This window comes from Cicer arietinum, chromosome 2, assembly GCF_000331145.2.
Source record: "Cicer arietinum cultivar CDC Frontier isolate Library 1 chromosome 2, Cicar.CDCFrontier_v2.0, whole genome shotgun sequence".
Classification (NCBI taxonomy): Eukaryota; Viridiplantae; Streptophyta; class Magnoliopsida; order Fabales; family Fabaceae; genus Cicer; species Cicer arietinum.
The window spans coordinates 12,483,862-12,493,947 of NC_021161.2; the positions used below are offsets into that span (position 1 = coordinate 12,483,862).

Here is a 10,086-nt window from a genome sequence, read left to right on the forward strand (position 1 = left end):
AGTTACCTTTGTGCAAGTGGAAATATCCATGGTTTGGGAGATTCAGGAGCGACACAAGACAAACGATACCATGCCCAGTTTTGCAACAATAATGCGCATCCTCCCATAGATATTACACCAGGTTTCGTTGCAAGGCATAATTCTCTATAAAGTGTAGCTAAAACAGCTGAACCCCAACTATATTGGGATACTTTGTTTAAATCTCCTAATAGTGAAAGATACTTTAGATGTACACGGTTGTTGGATTTGTCAGGCATCAATAACCCTCCGATCATACGTAGGATGTATGCTCGACATGATGCTTGTTTTTCTAATTCAGATGCATTTTCACCAACATCGTCAATAGAATTACCTTAAGCCACCAGATGTATCCTTAAGCCACTTTAATTTAATAGAATTACCTTTTGTTGCTCTGTCGGGTGGGATAACTCCTAAGTAATGTTGACAGATTTGTTTTACTTGCACAAAATTGGAACCACTAACAGGTAAACCGGAAACGTTTAATCCTAAAATGTAATAAACATCTTCCAAAGTTATTGTGCACTCACCTATTGGAAGAGTGGTACAAAAGTCAGATTTAGAAAGGTATGTCATTTATTGTTCAGATCCAAATTGTTTGTTTAGATGTAGAGCTTCAAAACGCAAAAAAAGTGAATTGTGGGTTATTGGTAAATTGAATGTGCCTCATACATGCACAAATTCTGTATTGTCACAAGATCATACGAAGCTCGATTCTAATATGATATGTCAAAGCATAATGCAAGTTGTGAAAGTAGATCCGTCAATCAAAGTGAAGGTAATTGTTGCTCAGATTCGGTCTTTACATAACTACACAGTTAGTTATAAAAAGGCCTGGATAGGAAAGAATAAAGCGATCGAACAAATTTATGGCAACTGGGAAGAGTCTTACAATCAACTCCCACAATGGTTGTTGGTTATGAAAACGTTTGCTCCAGGAACTAAAATAGAAATGGAAACCATCCCAGCTTATCATGAGAATAGTTTGATAAATGGGATAACGATTTTTCATAGACTATTTTGGGCTTTCGTTCCGTGTATATCTGCGTTTAAATTCTGCAAACCAATGGTACAAGTTGATGGGACTTGGCTGTACGGCAAGTACAAAGGAACTCTATTGGTAGCAGTTGCACAAGATGGGAACGACAACGTAATTCCTATTGCTTATGCTATTGTGGAAGGTGAGACAAAAGAAGGTTGGAGTTTCTTTTTGAGAAATTTGGTCTTCATCATCACCTCACATACACGTCGCTACTGAAGTTCCATTTTATGATCCACCACCATCTCAGTATTACGTTCCGTCGGTGCCAGAAATACCAACACCCGGTTATCCGACAGAAGATGGGCTTCTCTATAATTTGTTTGGAACTCAGTGCACAACTCCTGAGTCGGCATATGCTGTATTTGATTCAATGTATAATCAACAATCCCAAAATGTAATGGAACCAGGTGGCAGTGGTTCTAATCCATCTACAGCTTACATTGAAGAAAATGATCAAAATGACGATGAACCGGAAGAACCGCAACTTGTTCAGAGAGCTAGACGAGTTCGGCGACATCGTACATGTGGGACTGGGGTCATTTAGGTGGACATCATTGATATAAATTTAATGTATTTTGTTTTTTCAAATTTGATTGATGTACTTTTTTATTATTAATTTAATGTATTTCATTTCGTTTTCAAGTTATCAATATCAATTTCTTTTCATTTAATTGTTATTATTATTTAATTTTTAATATCATTTTAAGTATAATAATTTTTAATTAAAAGTATAATAGTTATTTATTATAATAATAACAATAATTAAAATATAACATTTATTAATAATTAATTATTAACGTATTTTTAATTAATTATTAGTATTTTTATTTTTTAAATAATTAAATTAATAATTTAATGTATTTCATTTTATTTTCATGTTATCAATATAAATTTCTTTTCATTTAATTGTTATCATTATTTAATTTTTATTATCATTTAATTTATTTATTTAATCACTTTAATTATAATAATTTTTAATTATACCTATAATAATTATTTATTATTATAATAATAATAATAATGATAATAATAATAATAATAATAATAATTAAAATATAAATTTTATTTATAATTTATTACTATACTTTATTGTAATTTAATATTAGTATTTTATTTTTTAAATAATTAAATTAATAATTCTAATAATAAACTAACTTTAAAATATAACAACAAAAAAAAAAAACCCAGTGGGAGGTCGCTTCCCCAGGAAACGACCCCCTGTTAACATTGAAAAATTTCCTCTTCAAGAGGTCGCTTCCCCAGAGAATGACTTTCTGAAGGAACGAAAAAGTAGGGCATTTCAGGAATATTGTTTCAAAGTAGGGTAGATAGGGAATAAAAAAACAAAAAGAGGATATAACCATCAAAAACCCGATTATATACATTAGTTTCAAATAATTTGCGTTAAAATTTGAAATTTTTGTTTCTTTAAATGTAAAACGCTATTTGAAAAAATAGCTGAACTCGACCATGAACATTACATATTTTTCGCTTCATTAAACTTAATGCAGTAAATTGCCCTTGACTAAATATATTTGTTTTATTATACCTGTAAATTATAGTTAGTAGTTATGGTATTCTCTCATATTTGAAATGTTAAATGTAATATCTGTTTAATTGGTTTATTATGTCTGTGTTAACTTTTTATATTAGACTAATTAATTTTTTAATATGATGTGTTTAAATGAATAGTGAATTTCTTAAAAAAATATTTATTATATCTTTAATGTATTTAATTTGTATCTTTAAAAAAATAAACTATATATTAATTTGTTTATCATTTACAATAAATCTCAAAAACTATTTTATTCTTAATGAGATGACAGTTGTAACATCTCAAATTTATATATATATATATAATATCAAGCGTATTACGTGCATGTATATAGTCCAGTAATTACAATAGTATTTTGTGTACCTTCATTTATTAATGAACGTGTGAATAATTTTACAATAGTGTTAAATTGTGCCATTCATGTTAAAATGCTTTTAAATATAGATATATTAATAATTGTAATAATAACTATGAATATGAGTATTTTAGTTATTAATTCATTTTGAAAAGATAAATGACTTGATTTACTTTATTTTGTAATGCATCAATATGGTATTATTAATAATGTTTTGGAAATGAAATTATGTTTAAGAAAGTATTAATATGAGTTTGAGTAATTATTAGTTGTATTAATAAAATAAAAGTATTATTAGTAAAAGAAAAAACAAAACAAAAACTAGCGGGCTTCACCCATGTACCTTTGGGTGAGAAGGAATTCCAAAATCCTAAGTGAAAGGAGCAAGAGGACTTATAAGACTAGTGGATGAAAGAAAAGAGAAAGGGAACATGGTAGCGGACTAGAGAGATGAGAGGATTTGGAATCGACCATCGATGACTAACCAGAATTTTTTATTTATGTTTTTTTTTCAAATTTAAGGACGTTAATTTTTTTATTGAGTTCATAATTTTAATACATTTTTCTAGAATGATAGCCATTCAATTTTCTCTTTAAAATCTTGAATTTCACTGTTTTGTAACGTTTAAAGTTGTTGCATCCATATCATGTAATTTGATTGTTGTCAATTTCTATTTAGGGAGATTCTCTTCTGTCAATAATATTCTCTTGATTTAATCTTTTCTTTGCATCATTGTTTAGAACTTTTTTGAGATAAATACTAGTCCATCTTCTATTTCTTCTTGAATAATTTCTCTACTTTTAAATCGTCTTTGATTTTATCATTTTTTTTGGTAGAGATGAACATTCATTTTTGTCGTGAGAAGATTGAGATGTTTTAAGAGCAACCATATTTCTTTTTCTCATTGGTCTATCTCCTTGAAGTATCACTTCACGAGCTATTAAGATTCAATAAGATCTCCTAATGCCATGATGTTGGGATCCTTAGCGTGAGTAATGTATGCGACCATATGTCTCGAAGTACTAAGAAGACTTCTAAGTATTTGTCTTACTCTTTTATAAGACGTGTAAGTTTTTTCAAGAGAGTGCATCTCATTTATTATGGTTATGAATTTTGAATAAGATTTTATCAATGAATTCTCTTTCACTCATTTCAAACATTTTAAATTTTCTAACTCCAATGTTAATTCTTGTTTCTTTAACACAACTTGCTCATTCATGATGAGTTTGTAGAGTCTCCCAAATATTTTTTTATTTTTTTTATTGTATTCACATCCATTTACATGATAAGAATAATCTTTAAAGGTTAGAAGTATCTTAACTCTTTTATTTGTTGTCCATTCATGTTCTGATTTTTTTAGTTGATGTTGGGTTGTTTGGATCCATTCTTGGTACAAAATTTTCAATTGTAACTATGTGCCACATTTTTGTGTCTTGGGACCTAATAAATAATTGCATCTTACTTTTTCAAAAGTAATATTCAAAGCCATCAAAATGCGGTGGTTTATTTCATGACCTTTCTTCAACTATGTACTTCACTTTTGATATGACTTATTCTTAAATCTTTTCCTCTAATACTTGTAAGTATTCAAATCTTAGAGCCAAAGCTCTAATGTCTATTAAAGTAACCAAATATGTCACAAGAAATAGGGATTTAAATTTTGATTGTTTTAAAATTTAATCAAAAGTTGTGTCAACTATTAACTTGGATAAGACGTTATTAAGAAACTTGTTAGATAATGTTCTCTCCTACATAAATTGAAAGGTGAAAGTAAGTGTTGTGATTTTTGTGATTAATGTATGTAGAAAGTAAATAATGAAGAAGAAATGAGACATACAAAAAATCTATGCGGTTCACCTAATTTGAGCTACATCTAATTCTCGTGATATTTTCAACTAATATTGATAAATTTAAACATTTTCATTTGACCCTTTATTTTCTTAGGTCACACATTGATTTATAAAATTTGTAATATCTAAAATAATTAAAATCAGATCGAATATTGAGCCAACATAAACACTAATTTAAAATTTAAATATTTGACTGAGGTTGAACCGAGAGATCAAACCGACATAATATATACATATAACTAAGTCAATAATAAGAAAACTAAAAATACCCCTTTACTCTTTACCTTCCCATTTATTCATTTTTAATTCACTCACAAGTATAATGCTCAGATTAATAATTAAACAGAGAAAAGAGTAAAGAGATAAATGATGGAACTATTATTTTTAATACTAATTCAATATCTCTCACTTATTAGCTGTTGTTACTGTAGCTAAACCCCACTTAATATTGTAGCAATACTGATAAGTTCAGTGACCGATTCCAACCCCATTTTGCTTCGTGCTTCATATGCTTTAGTACAAGTAGAACTTTATTCATGGAATCATGGGCAACATGTGTATAGATGAGGGAATAACTGAAGAAATTAACCATTTGATTGCCTCATAGGCTGCATATTTCTGTCAAACCAACACATTATTAGCATAAAATTAACAGGATAGACATTAACTATAAAATATGGATACTACTCAGTTGATTAAGTCTAAGTTTAATATTTCCAATTCTTTTTAAAAAAATTGAGGACCAAAACCAAAATTTTGATTTCTTTATTTAAATTATCGACACATAACTAAAAAATTAAAGCTTAATTTTTTACAAATAATATAGTTGTGTAAAGTGTCGTGAAATACTATCTAAATAGTTACCATCGATTTTTATTAACTAAAATGTTTGTTTATGAACTCAAATAGTTGAATCTAGTAGTAAAAGGCAGATATTGAATTTGATAGATTGTATATCCAATCTAAGCGAGTGCAATAAAAAGATTGTCACAGTCATTTACATAAGTTATGATTTATTTATTTTTGAATAGTCATAAAGTTTGGGTCCTTTCTGTAAAAAATGACATTAATATTCCTTTAACCATAGTTAACGAAAATATTAAGTTATTAACCACAGCACTCACACCGCCTTTCTATATAACCCGCCAACACTCTTCGTCTTTTGCAAATCACCCGCAACTCTTCTCTCTCTCTCTCTCTCTCTCTCTATACCAACCTTTCTTCTTATTTCTACCTAAAACATTTCATTTCATTTCAACAACAAAAACAATAACAATGTCTCCACAATATCTTCTTCTACTTTTCCCTGACTATGTTTTTTTTCAACCACTTACTCTAAGTTTTCAAACTGCTTTTTTCTGTTTTCTTTCTGCTCTTGGTTTCTTATTCTGGCTTACACCCGGCGGGCTTGCCTGGGCTTTTGTTCAGGCTTCGAGTTCTGCCCGGTCCGTTATTCCAGGCCCGTCATTTTCTGGTTTGTCCTGTATTTTATCTGGCCAAACTCCGCACCGAGTTTTGGCTAAACTCGCTCGGAGCTACCATGCCGAGTCGTTGATGGCTTTTTCTATTGGTTTAACTCGGTTTATTATTTCTAGCGAACCTGAAACTGCAAAAGAAATTCTGGGTAGTTCTGCTTTTGCTGATAGGCCAGTGAAGGAATCAGCTTACGAGCTATTGTTTCACAGGGCAATGGGGTTTGCACCGTACGGTGAGTATTGGAGGAATCTGAGGAGAATTTCTGCGACTCATTTGTTTTCTCCTAGAAGGATTTATGGGTTTGAAGGTTTTAGGCGTGAGGTTGGGTCGAAAATGGTGGAAAGGATTAATTTTTTGATGGGTGAAATGGGTTGTGTTGAGGTTAAAAAAGTTCTTCATTTTGGGTCACTTAACAATGTGATGATGACTGTGTTTGGAAAAAGTTATGATTTTTTTGATGGTGATGGTGTTGAGCTTGAGGAAATGGTGAGTGAAGGATATGAGTTGTTGGGTGTTTTTAACTGGAGTGACCATTTTCCTCTTTTGGGTTGGATGGATTTCCAGGGTGTGAGGAAAAGATGCAGAGATTTGGTTTTGAAAGTTAATGTTTTTGTTGGTAAGATTATAGATGAACATAAGATGAAGAGGTTGTCTGATGGAAAAACAACAGTGGGTGATTTCGTTGATGTTTTGCTTGATTTAGAGGAAAATGACAAGCTGAACGATTCTGATATGATTGCAGTTCTTTGGGTAATTCAATATTTCTATTTTTGTTTTTTATTTTGTATTTTTGTCGTTTGGATTTTCTATGTTTGTGATTTTTGTCGTTTGATGTTTTTTGTTTTGTTTAGGAAATGATTTTCAGAGGAACAGACACTGTTGCAATTTTATTGGAGTGGATTTTGGCAAGGATGGTTCTTCATCCCGAGATACAAGCGAAAGCACAAGAAGAAATTGACCGTGTTGTTGGAAATTCCAAGACTATTACAGATGAAGATGTTCAAAAAATGAGTTACTTGCATTGCATTGTGAAGGAAGCATTAAGGGTTCATCCACCAGGTCCACTTCTATCATGGGCACGTTTAGCTGTTCACGATGTTATGGTAGGTGACAAGCATGTTCCTAAAGGCACAACTGCCATGGTAAACATGTGGGCCATAACACATGATGAAAAGGTTTGGGATGAGCCAGAGGAGTTTAAACCAGAGAGGTTTATGAATGAAGATGTTAGTATAATGGGTTCTGATTTAAGGTTGGCTCCATTTGGTGCTGGTAGAAGGGTTTGTCCTGGAAAAGCAATGGGTTTAGCTTCTGTTCATCTTTGGCTTGCTCAGTTACTTCAAAGCTTTGAATGGGTTAAATCTGATGATTCTCTTGTTGATTTGGATGAATGTCTTAAGCTTTCTATGGAGATGAAAACACCACTTGTGTGCAAGGTTGTGTCTAGGGCTAAAGCCATTGTTTGACACTTGAAAAGTTAGTCATGGTTCTTGTGAGGTTTTGTTTCTTTGTTATGTTTTTTGCTTTGTTTTTTGATCTAGTTCTTTTGCTATGTTTAGTTAAAGAATTCTAGGTATGGTTTGGTTATCATTTTGCTTCTATTTTAATTTTAATTCTAGGTGTAATTTATGTTTAGTGGACCGTTGGGGTTGGAAGTTAATAGTGTTGGAACTTTTGTTTGCTTTAATCCGTTGCTAATAAAGTTTTGGTCCATTTTATGTCTTCTCTTTATCTTTGTTTTAAATACGTGCTTTTAATTAATTCTCTGATTATCTTGTGATCTTGCTTTTTTATAATGTGTCCGTTATTCTTCTTGGAGGCGTGATTTTATTTTTGTTCTCAATTGAGTTGATATTGTCATTAGTGATGTTAATGCGCTCTGTAATTTATTGTAAAGGTGAACCGTCAGTAGAAATTTTAAGCAGTGAAAGCTTTTAATGTAGCTAAGAATATGAAGTAATGCGTTTGATTAATTAATTACTAATACTCAAGCAGTAATTTAGTGATATTTTGTGGTAAAATTGTTTTGGAAAAATCAAAATTTTAAAAGATTGTTTTAAACAAATTAATTTTTTATTCAAAAATCAATTTGTTATATTTACTTAGCATATAATTATATATATTATAAATCAATTTGTCATAAACGTTTTTATGTTGAGATCTTTTATCTAACTTATTGGAGATGTAATTGGGTGGAATATATTTTTTGAATAACTTTATTTATCTTTTTTGAAATACTGTTGCTATCTTGATTCAGTAAAAAGAATAGTATATAAATAATTTCATTTATGAATATTATTAGTGTTGCATATTGATTATTGAAATACTTCAATTATCCTAATTTAGTTTTTAGTTGTATTGATGACATTTGTGAGTCCAACTAGGTCGAATTATCGTAATTTATTAATGGAATCAACAAGAAGAATTATCACAATTATCATAACTGTACTTAATCTTGATTGAAATGGCAACGTATATGACAGATTATTCTTAATCGATTTATAAGTTGCGTTTCTTACTAAGTTGTGAGAGATTCTATCAATTGTCAATTTGTTACAGTGTTTTCCAAATTTTTACCAATTTATATGATTCACTATATATTTAAGACAACTTCGTTTTTGATCCCCCAGAATTTCAAAAATATTTTAAATTTTCTAATAATTTTTTTATTAACCTTATATATCCTGTAATTATTTAGAGCGATAATTGCTTAGTATTTTAATTATCTTAGTTTAATTAAGATATTTTTATAAAAATATAATTCATGTATCTTTGTAATTTAAATACACCTTTTTAAAAAGCAACTAACAAATTTTACAAATGGGTCTTACACTCTTACTTGGTATTTAATATTAAAAATGTTTTATTTAAGTTGTGTATATAATTTTAAAAAAATAATTAATTGTTTTTTATTTTAATGATAAAATGACTTTTTAATGAAATATTTAATAACAGTAGTTAATGAATTAATTAAGTAAATTACGATACAATTTAAATAATAATATATTAATAAATTTTTTTTTACTGATTATATAAAAAATAAAAAATATAAATAAAGACTGCAAATGAGACAATTATTATCAATAGACAGAAAACATATGAGGACAAACGTCATATGACCATTTCTATAATATTCTTAAAAAAATCAATACTCTTAATTTTTTAATCAATAAATGTGATGTTTTCTTTACATCAATATCTATATATTATGTATTAAGTCCATCAAATTATTTGTAATGATATATTTATTTTTAAAATTTAATCCAAATAAATTTAATAAATTATTTCTTAAATTTTTTTATTTTAATTAAAATTATATCATTATTAACACAAAAATTTAGAATTTCTTTTCTCTTTTCCCGAAATCGTTCCACCACTCGAAAAAAATCGCTCGCCTTTGTTGTTTTTCTACTGTCGTGAGAAGAACTTCCCATCGTTCTTCCATCACCGCGAGAAGATTCTTCCCTTGTCTCACTTTATCGTCGTGATTTTCAAATACGTCTTTTGTAGTGATGAAGAGACGGTAAAAGTGAATAATGACAGAGATAATAAACGGAGAGAAAAAAATTGGTCTTTTGTAATATAGTTTAATAAATAAATAATAATAATTTTAAAATAGAACATAAATATATAACTTCAAAATTTAGTGGGAGTTAATTTAAAAATATGATCAAACTTACTCATAAATGACATGTTATTAGACTACTGATAATTTAATTTGATAATACAAAAACATTTTAATTTTCAATTTTATCATAAAAATGTACATGTAAAATTATTTATGGAAGA

General features: G+C 29.1%; 1 protein-coding gene across 1 annotated transcript; it reads left to right on the top strand.

Moving 5' to 3' along the window:
• The first annotated feature begins 5,976 nt into the window (after window positions 1-5,976).
• LOC101491502 (cytochrome P450 78A5) lies at window positions 5,977-8,022 on the top strand. Its single transcript, XM_004490149.4, has 2 exons — window positions 5,977-7,047; window positions 7,149-8,022. The coding sequence occupies exons 1-2, from the start codon at window positions 6,097-6,099 to the stop codon at window positions 7,761-7,763; spliced, it is 1,566 nt and encodes a 521-aa protein (XP_004490206.1). The 5' UTR covers window positions 5,977-6,096; the 3' UTR covers window positions 7,764-8,022.
• Window positions 8,023-10,086: the final 2,064 nt, after the last annotated feature.